The sequence below is a fragment of the Gobio gobio genome (genome assembly GCF_949357685.1).
Source record: "Gobio gobio genome assembly, chromosome: 19".
Taxonomy (NCBI): domain Eukaryota; kingdom Metazoa; phylum Chordata; class Actinopteri; order Cypriniformes; family Gobionidae; genus Gobio; species Gobio gobio.
Genome location: NC_137112.1, coordinates 42,741,388 through 42,765,596, shown reverse-complemented (window position 1 = coordinate 42,765,596; position 24,209 = coordinate 42,741,388). Strand labels below are relative to the sequence as shown.

The 24,209-nt window shown below is 37.4% G+C and overlaps 1 protein-coding gene across 1 annotated transcript; it reads right to left on the bottom strand.

The window, feature by feature from the left end:
• Positions 1-166: 166 nt before the first annotated feature.
• On the bottom strand, positions 167-23,969 carry sypl2a (synaptophysin-like 2a). Its single transcript, XM_079844320.1, has 6 exons — positions 23,754-23,969; positions 23,589-23,663; positions 10,370-10,485; positions 8,689-8,884; positions 4,652-4,828; positions 167-2,000 (listed from the first exon to the last, which is right to left on the bottom strand). The coding sequence occupies exons 1-6, from the start codon at positions 23,766-23,768 to the stop codon at positions 1,878-1,880; spliced, it is 702 nt and encodes a 233-aa protein (XP_079700446.1). The 5' UTR covers positions 23,769-23,969; the 3' UTR covers positions 167-1,877.
• Between the last annotated feature and the right edge of the window lie 240 nt (positions 23,970-24,209).

The following is a 24,209-nucleotide window of genomic DNA, read 5'->3' as shown; positions in this document are numbered from 1 at the left end:
TTTTTAATTATTTATTTTATTTGCATCCTTGCTTGTTTTACTTTCATTTCGACGTATTTCACAATTTTTACTGTACACAGATTCAAATTAGCAATGCAAATGTACAGATTTGTCATTCAATTAGGGTTCATTAAACTGAAATTGAATAGAAATATTGCACTTTGTTAATAAATGTAAAAACACGAACTTTTATTGTGTCGTGACGACTAACCACATGCGAAACAAAAATAAATACTAAAATCGTTGGTATTCTAGTTAGTACTGGATTCAAATTCACACACGTTTATCGTTCTCGTGTAATGTGATTTTGTTTGAGTGTGATTTAATTTGATGGATTTATTGGAGTTTACAATACCGCCATCCAGTGGTTATGTATAAACAGTAGCCTTTTGGAAATAAAACACGAACCAATATTTACAGCTCTCCTCTTTTAATACTAACGAAAACTGCAAACAGCCTTTGTGGAGATTTTCCTTCTGAACTTAGCATAGAGATACAAAAACACAACAACAAAAATGTAGGTCTATATTTACCAAAAGTCACAACCAAAATTGAGGATTGCTCCAGGACAAAAATTAGACAATATGTGATTATTTAGATGGCACTTTGAACTTCTCCCCCTTTAATCACAACTATAATAATTTATATTAGTAATTTAATGTGTTTAGGTCTTTTTCTAGCTATGTTGACATACCAGGTAATTGAATTAAAAAAATTAGATTTGGCAGTGAATATTAATTTGAAAGTTAATCTTACGATTAAAACAACTGCTTACCAATATAAAAAAAGTTGCCAATTTAAAATGAAACAAATACCAATACATTTTCAACAGAACATAAGATGAACACAGATAAATCAGTTATTCAATATTTTAGGATTAAACTGAATGCAATCCTCACAAATGTATTTTTCTGTAAAACATAAGATGGTAAAACATGCCACAGACGCACAAAATTAAATGTTCTTTCTGTAAATACACACATCAACCCATGTGATACAGATGCTTCATTTACAGTGTCAAGTCAAACAGCCAAATACAAATAATGACAACATTACTACTCTGAACAGTAGAAAAATGACTAAACAAGTGTTTCCTCCTGTTAAAACGATGACTAGTGTTGAATAGTTAACATTTTTCCTGATAGCAAATGAAATATGGCCTTTGGTGTAGTAATTTATTACCAAATACCACTTCAAAAATTCAGAGAATTCACACAAGGATGTAATAAAGGTTATAGACTAAATATCAGAGGCTTTATGGCTGAAACCAAGATGACTTTGTTTTCAGTTTGCCCTTTTCTGACTTAGTTGTCAAAGGTGTTTTGGGTGTGCAAAAACATCGTATCGTGAACGTAAATGAAAAGGCACTTAAACCAATAAATAGTTTTTAAAAACTACAGGTGAAGACACAATTTAAATGTCTAGAGCTAGACATTAGTGTGCTAGTGTTTTAAGTGCTCACATAAGAGCTTCTGTTTCTCAAGATGTCTGATTGTAGTGGATATTTAGAGTTATTGAGAAGCAGGTCATCTTTATACCAAATTAGATTAAATAATAATATAAAGAAAAACCTCAATAGCCTAGAACACAAGTTGCCATGTAAGCTGCAATAGAAATGCTACTTATCGAATAAAATTTGGTTTATTTTTTGCTTTGCTTCAGACGACCTGCTTGACAAAATAATCATCTGACAGTGCCGTCAAACAGACACTAAAATAAAAAAATCCATAAAGAAATGATGAATTCCGCTTAGAGCATTTATAATGTAGTGAATTGCAATGCATGAAGCTAGACACAAAGCTTTTGCATGAACAAACGATGATGTCCTCTGCTTGATGAACGGATGGAAAGGAGAGGAAGGAGGCCGTCTGGTCTATTTAGGAGGTGGAAACTCCTTCTTCTGCGTTGGGTGGCGGATTGGTTGGCTTATGAAACGGAGTCTCCTTGTAGATGAACCAGCAGTTCCCTGCCCACAATATCAGGTTTAGGAATCCAAAAAGCTAGAAGATACAGAAAAGAGAAAGATACTTTTAGTGCTGCTTCAACTGCTCATTTCTGCTTACAAATAAATTACTAGTAGAAGAAGGACAATGCCATCACAATGAACCACACTTTTCTCCTACAGGTCATTGAGATTAGTTCTTAATCGTGGTGTAAGTATTTTAGCTAACTTTAACCAAACAACCAGGGGCCTATACCATGAAGTGGGTTTAGATGGTTACCTGGGGCCGGTTGCATAAACCGTTAAGACTAGTCTTACAAGTTAGACATACATTTTTTTCTTTAAGACTGTTCATAACTTTTTAAAATCAGTTACATAAAAACATAGACTGGCCTAATTCGATACGAAAAGTAAGACTGAATGCCACTTGCCTAACTGCTAGTGGGTCATACTAGATCTTAAGACACCGTCTTAACATGATGTCTTAGTTTATGCAACTGGCCCCAGGTATGTTGTAGTTTAGCTTGCGCCAACCCTGGGCTTTAGGCACCATGAAAGTGGTTGGGCAGATTATGTTCCAGGTAAGAGATCTTAAATCAAAATCGGACCAATCAGCTGTGAGCAAAGTCTGATGCGATAAAGTCACTCCCCCTGTTTCTACTCCAAATCAAAGGCCACTGCATAGAAAATGACTTTTAAAGACAAAATGGTCTGGCGTTTAGCAATCCTTATTTATAATTAAGCACTTAGTTAAATGAATATAACAGATCAGGCATAATATTTCTAATATTGTGTTGGTCCCCCTTTTTTCTGTCAAAACAGCCCTGACCCGTCGAGGCATGGACTCGACTAGACCCCTTAAGGTGTGCTGTGGTTTCTGGCATCAAGATGTTAGCAGCAGATTCTTTAAGTCCTGTAAGTTGTGAGGTGGGGCCTCCATGGATCGGACTTGTTTGTTCAGCACATACCACAGATGCTCGATTGGATTGAGATCTGGGGAATTTGGAGGCCAAGACAACACCTCAAACTCGTTGTGCTCCACAAACCATTCCTGAACCATTTTTGCTTTGTGGCAGGTGCATTATCTGCTGAAAGAGGCCACAGCCCACAGGGAATACTGTTTCCATGAAAGGGTGTACATGGTCTGCAGCAATGCTTAGGTAGGTTGCACGTGTCAAAGTAACATCCACATGGATGGCAGGACCCAAGGTTTCCCAGCAGAACATTGCCCAAAGCATCACTGCCTCCGCCGGCTTGCCTTCTTCCCATAGTGCATCCTGGTGCCATGTGTTCCCCAAGTAAGCGACGCACACGCACCCGACCATCCACGTGAAGGGGGACATTTTTAGAATTATATCAAAAGGCGTTTTGCTTGCTAAAAAAATATAAACTATCAATCAGGCGACAGAAGGCATGTAGTAGATTGTGTACAATCAGCAGAGTTTGGATCATGTTCATAATTTGGAGACCTTATAAATATGATACAGCAGGCTTTACAGGGTTAAACAGTTACCCAAATTTAATCAAATATACAGCTATATCACATGGAGTAAGACTGTCTGTCATGGTCAATGTGTAGGTGTGTGCAAAACTAAAAAGTAGTAAAAACAGATCTGCCTCAAATGACAGCAATGTTTGATTGAGGCCACTTATTCAAAACAAAGGCGTAGCTTGATGACGCCTGGATTTTGCGGAGCTTTTATTATACCGCAGGCGAGCACTTTTTTCAGGTCATGCGTATGTGGGGTAACGCAGTGCTGCTTTATCATATTAGATACATTATTTGAGTGTGCTGAAAGTTATGTTATAATGCTACTCTGCGTTCGCTCGGCAGATGCTATGAGACACTTGTTGCAAACTGCAGTAAGCTAGGTCGATATTAGGCATGGTAAAACATGGTACTCACAGTAAATCATGAAAATGAGATTTAAACAATAAGACTAACTGTGTTGAGCTATAACAATGATTTGTTTTCTGTCGATGAATGTATCCAAACAGTTGCTCACCTGTCTAATAAAACACATAATATATTAAAGTGCCTTTGGCGTTTCAATGGTTTCTACAAAATAAAACAAATAAACAAAAAACATTTGAGGGTAATGCTATCAATGATGTCATTGATAGGTGACGCACAGACACGGTCCATGTCCTGTTTAAAATTGCTTATTTCTCTGTATTTAAACATTCTTGGAACATTTGGGATAATGTAAGTAGACAAGTCTAGACTGGGTAAACCCAGCCTGATCTGCTGGCGATTTGATTTGGCCCAGCAACTCAGGCTGGAAACCTGTACATTCATTTCTACTGCTTCTGTCACACTTTTGCAGGAACCAATCACAGAGTGACTTATCCACCTGGCACACTATTGGCGGGTTTAACACGACGACGGATAGAGAAACGATGGGTCGATGCTGAAGGCTGAAGGACTATCCAATTGCGTACAAAGTCATTTGAACTATGCCCGTTGATCACGCCTCTAGTGCAGTAGAAAATACAGAGCAGACTCTCCAGACCAATGTTCCATCTTAAATTGAGCTTGGTCTGGTGATAGCCAAACAAACACAAGTCAACAAAATATATTACATTGTTCTAGTGGTTTTTGGATATTTCATCCAAAAATCTTACATATTGTGCCTTTAACTAGGCTTATTTATATATATATATTTTTTTTAAATGAGAGCAGAACTAACAGGTAGTAATCGTCCTTACCACAGAGGCATTGAGACGTCCCATAGAAGGGTAGCTCTTCATTTCACATATATCAGGCAAACAATTCTTGATTAGCCTGTCAGGATCAGTAGCATACTTGACATCTGTTAAACCTTTTCCCCAGGCTGAGGAGCACACCAGCCACAAGAACGCAAAGATCCCGGTCACAATCAGATCCTGGGGAGGAAACAGATGAAAGTTTGGGATAGCAATCCTTGTTCGTTGAAATTGTAGAAGAAGTTGCTGTCAAAAGGACAAAACGCACAAAAGTAGTCCAACAGTTTAAAAAAATTAATAATAATTGAATAAATTAAATAAATGAAAAAAATCACATGAGAAAATGTGAATAACACTTGGACACTTAACAGAAGTGTCGGTTCCAAAAAGTACAGCCTTTACAATGAATACTTGTTTTCTATGAAAATTGTATTAGTGAATTTTGAGCAAAATCAATCACATTCACAAAAGTCACAAAATCTTAAAGTGATGTTGTTCCACACTAGGGCTGCAGGATTAATCAAAATCGAACCGCAATCGCTATTTGGGTTATGTGCGATTATGAAAGCGCAAAGGCTGCGACTTTAATGAAATAAATAAATGCCCAGCGTGTCAGTGAAGAGCAGCTCTATGATCAGTAAACGCTGCTCCGTCTGAAAGCACTGCGAATTTGAGTCGCTTATTATAACGTGCGTTTGAAAAAGCAACACACATCAAACATCTTCACTAACTAGTAATGAGAAGTGTTCATAAACCTGTTGTCCAACAAAATACAACGTTTAAATAATAACATGTTTTAACTCACTTCATATCGTCAGTCGAGCTGATGTGGCTTCTGATCACAGAATGTCAATCAGCACTGAATGCTTTATTATTAAGAAAATACAAGAGAAGGCTTGAAGTTGAAAAACTCAAATACACCATATCTTGTCGCAGAAGTATTATCTTCATGTTTAATCAGTCAAAGCGTTTCTATCTTCGTTTTATTCAGCCTAGAGCGCAAGCTTCACATTAGGGATTTTCCATGGGGATTTCCTGAAAACTATTACTTCTCTGAGGAAAATTTGGAGTTTCTGCTCGAGGGCGCCCTCTGGCCTCCAGTATGAATTAAACTTTTGGGTAGAAAATACGCTAAATAATACTTAATAAATGTATATGACAATCCATAAGTTTTTCTTCAATGTATAGGAGTTTTAATCCCCACAGTGGATGCATAAGAGGCTCATATTTCATATTAAAGACAGACTTTAAGAAATTGATATCACAGATAAAAAGCACAGATTTTTATTATAATAATCATTTTTGACAATAAATCCTTAGACCTTTCTAATGATTTCTAGTCATAGGCTGTCTGCATATTAACAGGTAACCCATAATTTTTTTTGTAAAATAAGTTTTCTGTAAAATGTAAATATTATTATTATACTGTAATATTTATTCTTAAATGCCATTTTAAAATGTTAATAATGAAAATGTTATTGTAATATACATTTCTTGTTTTTATTTAGCAATAATAATTAGTGATGCACCGATCATGATTTTACATGGCCGATTCCGATACCGATTTTTTTTTCAAGAAAACTGGCCGATTCCGATTCCCGAATTTTTTATTTTTTTTTAAAGAATAAAAGAATGAAAGTATACATGAACAAGATGTTTATTTGGTATTTAACAGGCTAAATTGGCTTTTGGCTAATGAAAACAAGTCCGCAATCTGAAATTAACAGGAAATTTAATTGGAAATTAAAAGGCTGAAAGGTGAAATTAAAGGCAACAACTGCATATTCTGCAATCCAAACAAAGATGTTACTTAAATCAGCATTTGTTTTTAAATTCAGTGTAAAGAAAAAAAGTCTTTACCAGTGAAATTAAATAAAACCAAAGTATATAATTGATCCAAAATGTTAAATCAAATAATGTTTAGCGCAAAGAAAAAAAACTAAGATGCTACAGCAGGTGCTTTTTAAATCAAATTAAGTCGATGTAATTTTAAGGTAAAATGAAAATGATCTTCCTATAGGCTACAGCAGTGTTTTCCCAACCTTTTTTCAGTCATGGCATCCTTTGAAAATGTTCTCCATTTTATGGCACCCCCTCACATACGTTACGCTAGGGGTGTAACGGTACAGTTTGCTCACGGTTCGGTTTGTATCACGGTTTTAGGTTCACGGTTTCGGTACGGTTCAGTATTTGCTATGTTCAGGGAAAAAAGGACTATACTGTCAAATAAAAATAAAAAAAATAATAAGAACAAATAATTTAAATACAAGCAGCAGCACAAATAAATACTATTGAGCAAAGATACTAATAAAATAAACTATGCTTTTCAGGTTTTTCAGGTAGGCCTACGTCTAACATTAGTTTTTAGGTACAGAAATTGATCAAATGTAAAATAACATTGCATATTTGACTGTATAAATTAAAGATTAATCCTATTAAACTTACAAAAGCTATTCAATCAAGAGCGGTGAGTGATGTCCTTGTCTGTTGTTTGACATTAAACAGACAGCAGTAAAGGCTACTGCCCCTTTAAGACCTAATGCTCGGATATGTGTCGTCTTTCTCGACTGTATAAAGTTTACTAAAGGCATACACAGACTAAGTCTGCTAGAATACTCATCAAGATGGACATGTTGACATACTTTTTGTGTGAGTTTGTCCGTTCAAGAGCAAGACTTGAAAGAGAACTCAATATTTGCGCACTGTGAGACGTGTGTGTGCTTTCGGATGAGTGCACAGAGATACATTTTCTCACAGCGCGCGCGACTTCTCATTTGCGTCTTCTGGCACTACACCCGGGTGATGACGGCGAAAATGACTGGTCATATTCGAACATACGGCAGCGAACATACGTGGCGCGGCACCCCGGTTGGGAAACACTGGGCTACAGAACTGATAGTATTTCATTTCAAAAGTGCATGCATGTTCTTCTTTAGGCTACAAAAAGAAGTTTTTCGGCTTTGTCACAAGTTAGTGGTTGTTTCGTTCTCATCCGATCCAACTGAACAAACGCTCACTATCTACGCTTGTGCAGGGCGCGGAGAGGTAAGCTCGCGCAACTTCAGCTCGCGCAGGAAAGCGGCTCTTCATTCCCTTCAGCGTATCTCGTCTCTTCCCTCAGTTCTCCAGTTTCCGTTTGCAACAGTGACATGTTCGCGAATGATTGCAATATAGGCGTATGTGCACGCGAGCGCACTTCCGGAAAAATCGGCAGAAGAATACAAAGAAAACCGTCCGGTTCCGATTTTTGGCCGGTCAACCGGTGCATCCCTAATAATAATGATAATGATAATAATAATTATTAGCCATATTAATATATAAACACAAAATGTTATATACACACACTTTTCATTTGTAAAAAAATAAATAATAATAAATCGCAATCACAATTTTAACCAGAATAATCGCAATTAGATATTTTCCCAAAATCGTGCAGCCCTATTCCCACACCGTTGTTCATCTTCGGAACACAAAGTACGATATTTTTGATGAATAGTGAGCTGGCGTTTTGCCGTAAAAACGCTGAAGCGCTGTACTTTGTGAATAGCCCAACAAAGTGAATAGCATAAGAGTTACAGGGAAGAGAAGAGATTGTTGAATAAAGTCGTTTGTTTTTGTTTGTTTTTGTGCACAAAAAGTTCTCTCATCGCTTCATAACATTGAGGTTAAACCACTGTAGTCACATGGACTATTTTAACGATGTCTTTACTACCTTTCTGGACCTTGAAAGTTGCAATGATGTTGCTGCCTATGGAGGGGTCAGAGAGCTCTTCATTTGCGTTCCGAAGATAAACGAGGTCTTATGGGTTTGGAATGACATGAGGGTGAGTAATTAATGACAGAATTTTCTTTTTTTTTTGGGTGAACCACCCCTTAATGTCTTACTTTTGATTCTGATTGATTCATGACAAGTACATACAAAAAAATCAAACAAAATAAGAACACTGATTTTCAAGACATAATTGGACAAACGTAATCATTTATATGCTCACAATCACTCATAATGTTTCAAATAAAAAATGAATTGATTTATGACTCACAATGGTGGGGCCACGGTTAGACTCCCTGTAAACCTGCTGGTAGCCCAAGTACAGGATGAGGGTGAAAGTACAATACAGGAAGCCCAAGACGCCCACAGAGACGAAGAACTCAGCCGAGGAGGAGAAATCTCCCTGCAGGTAGGTCACGTTCTTGGTCCCATTGCAATGATTAATATCATATGGATGACTTGGGAGCCTGATAAGTGGAAGTCACATGTTTAACAAGTTTTGTATGTTAAGCAAAATCCAAGAGATGCACCGATGTATCTGCCAGTAATCGGAATTGGCCGATAAAAGCAAGTATGTTCTCTATCGACTATTATATTTAAATGATTACAGGGACGATTATATTCTGTCAATCAAAATGGGGCAGAAAAATGTGTTCAGACTGCAACTCGTGCCGAGTTCAGACTGCACGATTTTCAAACTCGTCGGATCATTGCTCTTTTCACTGGTCAAGCAAATGATCATGATACTGATATTCTGGTCTATAACTCCTCCCCGAACCTCCCGCTGTCCTGTATTTTGCTGTCCCATTGGCTGCCGGTCATCGCAGATGTCATTTTCAGTCAGAACTCGTTTCACACAGCAGGAGTTTGAATCGCCGACAGGTCCAGATATTTAGCAGCCAAATATCTCACGGGCGTCGACGACTCATCGCCGATTCTCTCTGATCGCCTCTTTGATCATTCACACTGCGTGATTGTCACTTGCGTGCACGAGCCTATGATTTTGGGCATTTTGGGCTCGGCGAGTCAAAAATCGGGGCTAAAATCGGGCAGTCTGAACTACACATCATACTGTGTGTGAAGAAAAGCTCATGTTGAATTGCAACATAAAAACAGGCTCTATTTGACCCTATGAATCACCCGTAGTTCAAGCCAGGGTTGTCACGGTTTTACATTCAAACATTTTTTCTAGCGCACCTCCCATCCAATAATGTCAAAGAGCTTTGTCACCTGTGATAAGAAACAAAGCCTCAACTTTCAAATTCTGTCCACTTTATCACAAAATTGCTGTAACGTAACAGATCACTGTAGCACCTCCGGTCAAGCATTCCACTTTAATACAAGTTATAGCACGAAAAGATATGCATGAAACACCAAAAGATATGTTGAAAGATACAGTACAACTTGAATCATGTCTCATGTAATCGCTTAAGTGTTTCAACGGCCGAAAGACGTCAATAAATCGGCTTGTGAACAATGTCACTTAACTTTGCATTTACCTCAGGAAAGTTATCCAATGTTCACATTTCAGTAGTTAGCTATAAAAATACACTAGAGAGGAGCGGATTTACTGTTAATTATACATGTACGCTTTAATAAATTCATCATGAAAGCTACCTTATGTGCAATCGAGCAGCAGTTTAATTATTATATCTGAAAATAAATACCAGTAGAATATAATAGCTCCGTTGTTCATTTTAACATCTAATATTATAGTAATGTACCAAATGAGAGGGTCCCTGTATAGTTTACAGCATTACTCTGTATTGATATTGGCAGATTTCAGTCTAAACAATCGACTATTGGTATCAGCAGAGAAATTTAGCATCGGCGCATCTCTACAAAATACAAATGGCTTACTCATTACTCATGACTTACAGCTGGACAGAAAAGTTTTCACACTGAAAAAATTATACTTTTTTAAAAAAAATTTAGAAATGTGGTTGTTTTACCTGAAAGGATATCCAAAATGAGCAGGAATCTCATCTGGTTTAGCTCCACAATTAATATTTACCACAGTGGATCCGACATAACCCCCAGTGGTGGCAAAGGCACAAATGGTGAAAATCTGAAAACACAACAATCATGATAATAAGACATCTGTTTATTTTCAGCAATTTTGTGCAAGCATTTCATGTATGATCATTATAAATATACATATTCGAATTCTACTTTAAGCACTAGTATAGGATCTGGACTTAAAAATTGGTTTATTTAAGAAATCAAGGTGTAATTTTCTGAAACAAAAGTAATAGATGCAGCCCAATCATATGCAAAAATAAGACTTCAAAAACAAGAATTCAACATTAGTTTAAACCAGTTGTCAGTGATGATTTGAAATGATAAATGAGAGTGAAATGGATTGGGTGCTTGATCCTTCTCTGACTTTTCCCCTTGCTGACTCACACATATCCTGCCGTGTGGTTCGCTACTTTCCTTTTACAAACGGCCCACTTCCACACAGGAAGTGGCTTCTGCAGACATTTGTGAGAATAACTACAGTAGCACAGCTCTGATTTATAGACTGCTGGCAATTTTTTCAGTGCTCTAAGAGCCAGTCTTTCCCCCTATTTCGAAGGTTTTGCTGTAAAAAAAATAAAGTGACAGGATTCATAGCAATCATGACAAAGATAACATTTTAAGAGCCATGCTGTAAAACAGAAGAACACTTTGAATCTTGGATTAAGCATTTTGTGAAGAAATAATGGGAAAATGCTCAAAACGATCATTCACCCTGTCATTATTTTCTCACTCTCATTTTGTTTCTGTAAAATGACAGACTTTTAATTTTACCTTTACGACAGCTCTACTCGCAGCTTGAGTCAGTGGAAACGAAACAAATATTCAAACCAAGCAAGTTAAAGTTCAACCTTTCTTTTACATTTTAGCTATATATTAAAGAATTCCAAGGATTGTTTGATCACTGAAGTGTCTCGGTGGAACCCCGTTTTACAAGGATCTTCTGAGAAGCAGTTGCGGTTACAGAAAAAACAATAGTGGGATGATGCATAACTTCTGTCATGGTCAATTTTGAATATTTTGAATATTTTCAAAATGCTGCCGTTTAAAATGGTGGACATAAAATGTATAAATGAGGAACAATGCTGTTGTTTTTGTTAACTAAAACGAATCAAAATAATTTTCATCAACTTAAAAAGGATAGTTCACCCAAAAATGAAAATTAGCCCATGATTTACTCACCCTCAAGTCATCCTAGGTGTATATGACATGACAAGTTATATTAAAAAATGTCCTGGCTAATCCAAGCTTTATAATGGTAGTGAATGGCAGCGTAAGGCGGTACACTTTCTTTATAAGTTGAGAACAGAAGGCGGTCCGCCGGAAGCTAGATATTTTATTTTATGAAATTCTAAAAATGTAAATTTTTCTTACACAAACCCATTGCTTCACTTCAGAAGGCCTTTATTAACCTCCTGGAGCCGTGTGGATTATTTTAAAATGGATGGATGCACTTTTTCGGGCTGCCATTTACTGCCATTATAAAGCTTGGAAGAGCCTGGACATTTTTTTTATATAACTCTGTTTGTATTCGTCTGAAAGAAGAATGTCTTATACACCTAGGATGGCTTGAGGGTGAGTAAATTATGGGACAATAAAAATGTTTTGGGTAAACTTTACCTTTAAATAAAATAAAACAAATTAAAATATAAATAGTAGATGAAAAACTTACATTTAAAAAAAAAAAATTGTTTTATGTTAGTTGCCAAGACAATATTTCTGATTTAAGCTGAGGTGCTGAATAAAACTGAAATAAAATAGAGAGATAAACTTATAAATATGACAAAACCACTTAAAAATCACTAACACTTAAATGTCACAGTGCAAAATATTACAATGGTCCTAAAAATAGGTCTAATTTTCTTTAAGAAAAATATATTTTGTGTGAATTCATATATTTTATATAATTATTCTAAATATGAAAAATATAAATAGAATTCCATTTTTGAAACATGACAGACATTTCTTGACAGCTTTTATATAATTCACAGAAAATGCCAGATGTTTGAAGTGAAAAACAAGATAAATCTGAACAGACTTACAGGCTATTTTCCAACAGAGTCTAGATTGTTTTCTTCTTTCATTTAACCAGATATCTGATCCTCTGAGACACATTGGTCTGTATTGCCCCTAAAAATAGCCTGATTTTTGCTGCCATGAAAATCACTCCGCATTCTGAAGAGTGGGTGTGTGATCTTCACCCCGCCAAGACTCTGGCTTCATTCCTGGTCAGCGTGTGGTGCAGGTGCTTGGCACAGAGAAGCACAGCGAGCATCTAAGGGTGCCTGGCACCAAACAGAACCACATGGTGGGCCGATGCCACGTTCACACTAGAATGCACACCTACACACAGCAAGTGACTATTAAAGAGTGTCTTTGTGTGAATGAACAGTCCCTGCCAGGGCCGTCGTCAACATGATCAGAGGTCGATATACCTGTTAGCGACCAATACTTCCTTTCCATTGTTTTACTATTACTGGGAGACTGGGTTGTGGTTGTTAAAAGCAAAAACATCACTGCAGACACATGCTGATTTTTGTAAGGGAGTGGCTGACATTCTTGTTTTACAAGTAAATAATGTGTCAAACCGCCTGTTTCCTTTGATTTTTTTGCAATTCAGGACATTCTTGAGAAAAAATGCTTATGAATGCATAGAAGCCATATCCTCCTCCACATCCAAGCACTTTTACACAACGCCAGACGGTTACACCTTAAAGAAGCTCCAAATCATTTCCTCCTTCCAATTCAGCTTGTCTAGATCTCCAAGTGTAATCTCTAACCTAAAGAGATAACCTAAAGAGAGTTGGTGGTGGTTGAGGAGATTCCCCCTTCTATATGTAAAGCGCTTTGAGTGCCTAGAAAAGCGCTATATAAATGTAACAAATAACAGCTTCATTTACACCTTACGCACACAAATTATGTTGCTCTGTGGGGTTTTGTTTTCTGGGATTATTTCAAATGAGTTTGTGAGGAAATGTGCCCCCACTTGTAAACGACACCTGGATTAAGCTGAAATTCCATCACCTGCATACAAAGGACCTAAAAACAACAGATTAATAGTGTTAAATTGCACCTTTTCTTCTGTCTACCACCTTGCATGTTCGCCATTATAATGACTTGCAAAGACAAGGCAAAATTGTGTGCAAAGTGCAAATGTTTACAAAGGGTCTGGCAAAAGCGAAAGAGACGTAGACCTGAAAGGTGAGAAAAAAAAAATGTTGCTAAGAAACATTTAAAATCTCCATGCAATCAAAATGGACAATTCTTGTTTTTTCATTGAATATTGCAGTATTTATTATAAATTATTTATCCGTGCACATCATTATTTTTTAAATGCATGTGCCCTCGTAATCTTTAAATCAAAATAATTTCCCCTCCCTTTTGCAGTGATATCTCTTCTCAAAACTCACTTTCGGACATGCCTGAGGCACTGTTTACATCCGGTATTAAGATGCATTTTGTTCGATCAGATCACAAGTGACGGCGCTAAATAGAGGTGTAAACTGGTCTAAAACGTTTTGAGCTTGTCCACTTTTGACCAGAGGTAGTCGAAAATGCATTCAACCAGATTGCTTTCGCAGTGTCGACGCTCATGTGGTCAAATGTGTTCAGCCACAAAAGAGGCGTAAACAGTATGGAAGCGCGTTAGCCAGACGACATTTAAACTCTGTTGGCTGAAGGCTAAAAAAAGTTTGGTTTGAAGATGAAAAACGTAACAAGCACTCTCACCATTCCTTATTTCTAACACACACTCACAGTAGAGACCTGCGCGGGACATTCAGTTACGCTCCCGCAAAAATATACGGTACCTTTTCCTGCTCACAACATTCATGTTTTGTCCCGCCCCCAAGTATAAATATATATTTTTTCTGTACATCCATGAAATGGATGAATTTAACAAAAGCAAGCGCGTGCATGGTTTGGCATGGCAGAATGTGCGCAAAGTGCACTCCCTTAAAGCTAAACTGTGTGATATTTTCCCCCATCTAGCGGTGAAAAGGTATATGACCATCCAGTGAATATTAGTTTCTGTTCCTCTCAATTCCGATTTCGTTTTAACTCCTACGGTGGCCGATTTAGTCCAAGATTAACATGGCTTCCAGTTCGACCTCGTCCACATTCGACACGGTGCCATCGAGTGTTAAAACGCGAAAGGCGAAGCTTGAATTTACGGGTATGTTCCTCTTTGGCTAATGTACTTTCAAGATGGAGGGGCAACATGGCGACCGGCATTCGAACCCCTTACCCGTATGTATTTTCAATGGCATATTATAAACTTACGAGAATACTTTATTACTTGAAAGAAGTAAATATACATTAATGAGCACATATATTTTTGAAAGAACTAAGTGTTTTTAGCGAAGAATAAACTAAAAAAGTTACAGTGTAGCTTTAATAATGACTAAAAAGCTGACAACTCAGTTCAGAAAGCTCCATTATAATCAATGAAGCTGTCTGCACAATGAATCTTTCATAATGTCTACACATTTTCCTTGTTATAATCTCAGGATAATACAGAAATCAGCACTGAACAAAAACTCACTTTGAGCGGTGAGTGGATTCTATCTTAAATGCATCTGATTGGCCATTGCGTTCTAGAAATCAACATCATGTCCGTGGTTGGCAACATTGCACAATGAAGCAAAAACATGTTATAAATAGAAACTCTGCCTATGCTTGTGCCTGTACATCATTTTTATTTTGTTTTAGTTGTTCTTGTTGCTTGCTTTTGTGCAATAGATGAATAACAATTTATTTGTTTTTAGATGTTTTATTTTTAGACATTTCTATTTTATGGGAGTCCCATGAATCGTTTTATTCTCCCACAACCCCCCCCCCCCCCCCCCCACACACACACACACACACACACACACACACACACACAAGTACCGCCCGCACTCGGCCATCAAATCTAGTGCCTCATCGCACTCTGTGTTGGGTCCCGCCGGAGTGCAGGGGCCTGTACCATGATGGTAGTTTAACAAACTCAGGGTTACAGGATTAGTTTTGAGTTGACAAAACCAAACCAATCTATTCAGGCTTTGTTGGTCCCATGATGCTGATCATCAGCTTTGATCCTGAGTTTAGGAGTTTAGCTGTGACATCAGTAGTGAACAGCCAATCATATGCTGTGGATCAGTGAAACTGAGATTCATTTCTCTCTTCTGCAGAATATTACATGATTGAAAAATATTAAGAATTTAAACAAATAGACAGGAAGAAAAGAGCTGTCTATGAAAGAGGATAACTTAAAGAAATATCTTATACGTCAATGCAAGTAAAAGTTATGAAGTTAGTTTAGTTGATATATAGAGAGAATTGAACATTTAAGATCACATGTAGTCATTTTTATAGCTTTATTTATTGATTTTAAAGCTTATTTGTATGACCTTTATATAGGCTATTAATATTAATTTTAACTAAGTGCCTATTAATGATTGATTAACTAAAATATATACGGGTATAATTACATAAATTATATCTAAATCATTCAAAAGTATTATTATTATAAATAAGCATTGTTAAAAGCCAGATGCGTTAGTCTTTAAAAAACATTTGCTATAGTGACCTTTAATTTGGATAGAAACAGAGGGAGTGACTTTATTGCATCAGAGGCGTGTCACTTTGCTCACAGCTGATTGGTCCAATTTCAGTTTGAGATGTCTTATCCAGAACATAACCTGCCCTGGAGCAGGTTAGCCGTGGAGAGTAAGTTACTATGGAGATGAACACGGCTAAAAGCCAAACCACTTTAATGGTACCAAAAACCCAGGATTGGCACAAACTAAGCTTAAACATATCTGGCTAGCCAGCTAAACCGGTTTCATGGTATAGGCCCCAGGTCTTTAACTCGGCGTTGTCTTGCAGCTGTCAGAACAGAAACGAAAGCTGTTGCTATATGTATGTTTTTCTATCGTCTCCAGGCATGTTCATATGTAAATTGGGCGAGCTTATTTTGACCATTGGATCCAAAGATCTGAAAAAACACATACATTTATGCACCCATAGACCCTCCCCTTGAAGAAATCAGGACAAAAGTGGTTGAAAGTGGACAAAGGAGACATGTGTAGACAAAACACCAGGTGTAAACGGGAATATCTCCCTCGCCTACTTGTGATCAAATCAACCAAAATGCATCTTAATACCAGGTGTACACAGGGCCTGACACTCACTCCACCTTGAAATGAGCCAATATCCAGGAGTACATGATCCTATAAGGCCGGTTTTTGCCAACTCATTCAGCGTTCCAGTTAATCCAACATTACACTGAACTGAGAAGTGTACGGATATGTCAGACATGCTGAGATCTGTCTGCCAAGGGTTTCATAAAGGGGGCAAAATGTAAGTTTTTGATTTTTGAAAAGCATAAAGTATAACAAATAAAACGCATTGGAAATATAGCAGTGATCTGATGGCAGTAGTTTTCAAGTCAACAGCAGTACAATACTGATAACAGTTTAAGAGTCGGTTAATGGTTACAACAGTTCTTGAGTCACCAGTACTCTGAAAAGAGGAAACAGTTCGGACAAAGTACCGATGAGCTGCTGATACAAGGGTTTTTTTATGGTTTTTCATGGTTTATGTAAAAAGGTAAGTGATTAAGGGTGTGTTCATACTTGTAGTTCAGTTTGCTTGGTTCGTTTGACACCCCCCCCGAAACCCGGTACCGAAACCCGGTGCCATACCTATATAACCGGTATGTAACCGGACCGAATCAGAACACAAATTTCGGCGTCACTTAAATTCAAACATGCTTTCGCGCTTTGGCTGGCACCGAGCCAGAGACAGCACTCGTCACATATCACAACTATTCAGTGTTTCCAACCACATAATATTTATTTTAGGTTTCAGACATTTAAATGTACATAAGTACTATCAAAAACACACACTGATGTCTATAGAGTGCCGAAGTAATGACGTCACTTTGTAGGCCAAAACGCGGAAGTGAGTTAGCATTTTAGCCCTATGGGTTCCCTCGCCCTAAAGTCTATGGGTTTTTTGAATGGGTTTTTGCTAAATCGCCTGAAATAAGGTCTGTGGTTAACAAAGCCTCTATATATTTTCACGTTTTAATCTATGACATAAAACACACTAGTTATAACCTGCTTGTGATTTTTTAAGACTTTATTGTGTCTTAAAAACGATGGTTGCTAACAAGTTGCTAAAAGGGACTACATCCTTTGGCGGGGACTTTAGACGTCATCGTGACAAACAGGCAATCTCTCACTAGCCCGCGTTTCAGCCTAAGAATGAAGAACTTATGTGGCGTGAATAAATCGCGCTATTCGCGCAAAGTTGGATGCTTGAACATTTGGAGTTTGCTCTCTTCACATGTTTGTCTCGTTGAGAAATGACTGACATGGGCTGTGTTTACACGTCTTTTTGTGTTAAAATCTACTGTTAATGTGTGACAAAACTTAGTTTTAAGACTTTTTCAGTCGATAATGTAGTTGTTTAAAGCTCAAATCTGTGGTTTATTTATAAGAAGAGTGCCTATTTAAACATTTTATCTGGTGTTATCGGAGTTGTGAGCTCCAGTGAGTCAGCGGCGGTCAGCGCTTGTTTAGCCGGCGAGAGTTGACTTTCCTCGGCTAGTCCTTCTACCGTCTGCCGCTGGCTCTGATGTCTCTGTGGCGTCTCCAGCTATAATTAGTCTTGTGGAGATTTAACGGCCCATATTTGCTCTCATGGATCTATAATTTGTTCCCTGGCAAATCGTTTAGGCTGAGTGCAAAGATAAGTTTCATTACTTGTTCATTTTTAGGCTATAACTGTACGTTACCGTTGTAAGTTAGCCGACTAGCACTGACTTTGAATGTTTGACTGAATTGTTTGCTTTATTTCATGTGTAGCTTATTATACGTTTTGTATTATTGATCATACATAAACTTGCATTTAACAAAAAGAGACTGGGTTGTGTTTCATGTCATTTAATGTTATCACAGTGATAATCATATTGTCTGAAAAAACGTTAACAAAAGATAAATCTCAGAGAGGCACGCATAAACAAAATTAGTTTCTAACATTTTTGGAAAAAACGAATGGGCAATATTTCTCATGAAAAAGTGGATAAGTGTTCATACACAGCACAGATCATAATGAGCGAGCGTGCTTTTAAATAAAGTTTGAGGAAGCTTGATGATGACGTTGATCCCCGACCATGGTGTGCTGTAGTCCGTTTATAGCCTACCGTTAGCATTTTATATCTGACGGCTTTATTTGGGCTTCAAAATGTATACATTTTGGATTAACTTGTAAAGATTATCTTGGTAGACAAAACGTGTAAGGGTCATAACTCTTTGTTGAACACAGATCTTATTTTTTGCGATTTTCCAAAAGTCTATGGGGAAAATGAATGGCTTTTTGATCGAGGGAACCCATGCGCCGCTAACTTCCGGGTTGGCCTACAAAGTGACGTCATTACTTCGGCACTCTATAGAAGCGGCAATAACAATCCTTTCAGACAGTTATAACTTGACTATGTGTTTTATTCATATCAGATACACATTATATCGTAAACTATATAGTTTAATCTACTCTTCTCCCAGTTCACCGGTCACTCACTTTCATGCATTTCGTGAGACGTGGATGAATTTACGTGATGTAAATCCGACAGATCCGATTCTCTGAGGCGCAAACTAAAATGGCAGCGCCCATTGCGCATTATAGATTGACTAACATGATCATTATAAAGGGTTTTAAATGACAAAACACTTTGCTGTTATTAGTAGTACTGTAACTTATTTTGTGTTAAATTAGGCCAATTGTAGTTGGGTTAGGTGGCTTAGGTTTAACTGTGTAAAGTTTTGTATCTATTTATATTTATATATTTAAGTATACTTTAAACTTTTAATAAATTTTTCAATTTAAAGAATAAAAAATAAATAAATAATAAAAAGCCATTGTTTAATGTCATCCACCGTCGTTTTGTGGCTCTTTTTTTTTTAAAGTATCGGTTCAGGCACCGGTACCGTTTTAAAAGTATCGGTTTGGCACCGGTATCGTAAAAAAAAAAAAAAACGGGATGTGTTCACAACCTGATCAGTCGGCTTTTATTGAGTTTATTACGTGACAGAACTTACGGTACATCCGAAACAAGGCTGTGTTCTGGGACAAATGCACTCATTGTATGTGCGTAGCCTATATATGATGGTATTTTGACCAGCTGAGAATTCGTGAAGAGTTTATAAAATGTGTAAAAGCATCAAAACAGCGACAGAAATCCCTCCATCACACACACAAACGAAGATCTTCTGCGAGGAGACGTGGTTCTGACGCCTGTACCGAACTGTGATGGGCAACATCGTGACAATTGATGAGGAAAAAACAGGTGTACTTGAGCATTCTGTCCTTTTTAGGCTCGCATCTTGTGACATTATGTCCTGTTTTTTTCTGAAAATGTATTTTAGTCTCATGTGGATGAAAGACAACAACTCCCAGAATGCACTTGCTTCGCTGCCCTACGAGGCCACTCCGTACACCGTCGTTTTGATCTTCATAGCAATACAATCATTTTGTTCTGTTAGAGAATAAACACTACAATTAAAAACTGAACGTGTCTTTTCAATAAAGTGTGAGTGAGCCGAACGAAAGTCAGACGCAGCAGGAGTCAGATTTCATTCATCACGAAGAGCTGAGCAGAGCTGAGGTAACGTTAAGCACCAGTCTGGCATGCTTTCAGATCGCATATGGAAGCTAAACTATCACAGGAATTAATTGAAAAGTTGAAACACTCACTTTACTCTGCACCACTCCATTATGATTGTCCGTACGGCCGTCTGTGTCTTACATTCTGTGAGTGAGATCTCTCCCCTATGGGAGGGTTGATAACATGCGGAACAGCTCCATCTAGTGGCTGTAGTCTTTGGCCTCTGGCTAAAAAAAATCCTCCAATGACGTAAAATTAGGGCTGTGCAATTAATCGAATTTCGATTTCGATTTCGATTTTGCCTCCCAACGATCACCAAAATAGTACAATCGAGAAAAAACGATTATTTTGCCTTGCGTTCTGAATGAAACGCGCACGCGCACATCCGCCCCTCCCGAACCCACAAATCTCTCTCAGGTCGTGAGTCTCGTGTGCATATCATCCGCTGGAATTTAAAAACTCTGCGCGAGTAAAGATTGCAGAAGGAGGGCAGTTACAGCAGCGTTTGGTGAGCAAAAAAGGCAAAACCAACTCCGTTGTCTGGGAACAGTTTGGCTTCGAGGAATCAGACGACGAGCAGAAACATGCTAAGATTTGCTACATGGCAGTGGCTGTGACGCAAGGGAACACCACGAATTTGTTTAACCACTTGAAAATTAAACAGAGTGACCTATGACAATCTAATAAAGAAACAAAAACTGACGAGAGCAGGGGAGCCGTGTAAACGTCCTTTTTTTCCTTCATATTTTTCAAATAATTCTCTCTTTGTAAACTTTGTTCAATGCATGCGAGATTGCGAGTGCTGCCATATTTTCGAATATGACCAGTCGTTTTCACCGTCATCACGCGGGTTTAGTGCTTTAGGGTTTAGGTTTAGAATGAGAAGCCGCGCGCGCTGTGAGAAAATGTGTCTCTGTGCGTTCATCCGAGAGCGCGCACACGTCTCTCAGCGCGCAAATATTGAGTTCTCTTTCAAGTCTTGCTCTTAAACGGACAAACTCACACAAAACGTATGTCAACATGTCCATCTTGATGAGTATCTTAGCAGACGTAGTCTGTATATGCCTTAAGTGAACTTTATACAGTCGATAAAGAAGACGCGAGGTCTTAAAGGGGCAGTAGCCTTTACTGCTGTCTGTTTAATGTCAAACAACAAAAGACAAGGACATCACTCACCGCTCTTGATTGAATAGCTTTTGTAAGTTTAATAGGATTAATCTTTAATTTATGCACTCAAATATGCAATGTTATTTTACATTTGATACATTTCTGTACCTGAAAACTAATGTTAGACGTACATGAAAAGCATAGCCGAACCATATTGTTGATCTTATTTATTTGTGGTTATCATTTTTACGTGAATACTTTTATACTTTGATTCGAATACATGTTATATTATTTATTTTAATAGTTCAAAAAGTACAACAAATGTTACAATTTCAATTGAATTGTTGAAAGGTGTATTTTTAATAAATACAACACATTCCCAAAGTCATGTGAAATAATCGTGTTACATAATCGTGATTTCAATATTGACCAAAATAATCGTGATTATGATTTTTTCCATAATCGAGCAGCCCTACGTAAAATGACGATATTTGCGTCATCTGAGGATTTTTTCCAGAAATAAAATGCATAATTCTCTCGTCTCAGGGGGATATGAGGGGGGGAAAGTACCATAATTTGAATATACTACCGGGTTTCTACGGATACAAAGCCTAATGCTAAATCACTGAAGTTACCCTTAAATGCATTCAAATAAATGTAATGTAGGCCTACTGTGTTGATTTATCTGGATCTGATGTACAACAAGCAGAAATCTGCCCCATAGACAATAACTGCTGAAAGTCAACTGTTTCCTTCAAGTATTTTAAAATCACAAAGAAATGCACTTTTTCATTAGAAAAAAAAATTCCACCTTTAATAGTAGAAAATATTTACAGTAAAAACCTTATCATGAACTTACTCAAAAACCTTATGAGGGCAAAAAATGGAAAGCAAAAAAAAAAAAAAAAAAAGGTAATCGAGGTAAAATGTTCAATTAATCGAGGTTTTTATTTTTGGTCAAATCGTTACAGCCCTAGTGTGAACATACCCACTAATTTATTCATTATAGATGTAAAACATCTGTGTTTCACATCATTACTGTGTGCTTTAATAATAGCATTGCGTAAATGTGATATCAATGCATGATTACGTATTATAAAATCGTTTTTTTGAACCGGTTCATTGAAACAAACGGTCCAAAAGAACCAGTACGCAGAAAAGTATGAGACTTCCCATCACTATCGTCTTATCTGATGATGCGTTTACTGGTGCCAGGACGGGACAACCTGTCACTCACATGAGATCGTCATTTTTTTTCTTCTTCGAGAAGCGGTTTTACTCTGACATGGATTACCGAGTAAAGGAACGACTATTGTAACTTCCGTTTCATGCCAACTTTAAAGGAGCAATGCACCTGCATGCCCTGGTCAATCTGTTAGTGAATATATAATAAACTACATGCTATTTCAGCAACAGCAGCTGGGATTCTTTTCTGTACATACAACATCACTTCTAAAAATGATCTTGGCTAGTGTCAGCGCTGTCGGATATTTACGTCTGTGTTTACGCAGGTATCGTGTCACATATATACACTGAAATTTGTGGAAGTTAGCTTCTACTTCCGGACTTCTAAACTATAATCTGACCAACTGGATTGAATTTCAGTCTAGTTTACTACTAAATTGAGGACAAACAAATATATATTTAGCTCGCAAGCCATGCAAAAGTAGTGGAGATGCCCTTCCGAAGAAAGTTTATACATCCTACAATCTATTATAACTCTTTTCTAGATCATCAAAACTTCACTTGATAGCACGTAAATCAGATCAGACTGAATCCAAAAAAGTTAATTTCATATCCAGCCTGATTTCTTAGTAGGTTAATGACCTCCAGAGAGTGAGCCGAGGCCTAGTTACCCACATCAGGCAGAGAACCCTGCAGGTAGGTGTGTTTTATAGCCTTTATAGCCTAGATTTTCCAGTGTTTGCAGTGGCATAATGTAGTATTAGTCTAAAGTCCACCATAGGAGCCCCTTAATGGGCATGTAGCAAACAGGACTATCTTGGTTGCTACCGTTGGCAATGTAAACAACATTTCATTCTCAAGAGACACTGTGCAAGGCAGGACTTGTATAAATTTGCATGCATTTGTATGCTTCAGAAGATTTCTACAGCACAATCATTATCAGATAACACATGTAAAGATGCGTATATGTATAGATGGATCAATATACTGGTCCATTTGACATGGGTGTTGCCCCTTATTGACAAAACAACAGCACCATATGTGACTGAAACGAACTTTAATCATCATGTGTAAAAGGTGCATGGATATGATCGCATAATAGTGTGTTTAAAGACATTTGCAACAATGTATCAATTGTCATTATGAAAGTTTCTTCAAAGATATACAATGTGACATTTGGATCTGTTGAATGATCGCAGAAATTCACTCACCCATTCCAGGATTCGGATAAATCCCAGTGGCTCTTTCACAGGTCCCAAATCCAGACTAAAACCCGACATGACTTTCTGTAAATGGATAGAATAAAGACGAAATCCTTCAATCGATTTTCCTGAGCGGAAAAGACGAAGACAACCAAACGGGTGTTAGTTTATTACCTGAAAGATATCCATGTTTTGGGCGTGTTTTTATACTGTCGCTAATAGAAGAGACTTCGACTCCAGGATAGTTTCCGCTTTCGTTATTAATAGAAAAAGAGGACACAAGACAATGACGTTCAAGGTTTTCGCTAGCGGGAAAAACAGAAGACTTGTATCGACCAACTTGTCAAACTTTCTACAGTGAAACACGTGATTTCAACTTTCCCTTAAAGTGACATACACACGCATGAGTTGCCAGATCCCCCAGAAACAGAGAAATGTGCATGAAATAGGCCTAAACAAGCAAAATATTAGTGATAATGATTAAATTGCTTTTATGAAATAGAAAACAAATATTAAAAAACACGATTTCATTAAGCAAGTTTATTAAGTGGGTTTGCGTGACCTTTGTTGAAATTGATAATGTTCTCTAAATAAGTGTCTAAAAAAACAGACATATGATCATCTAAAATA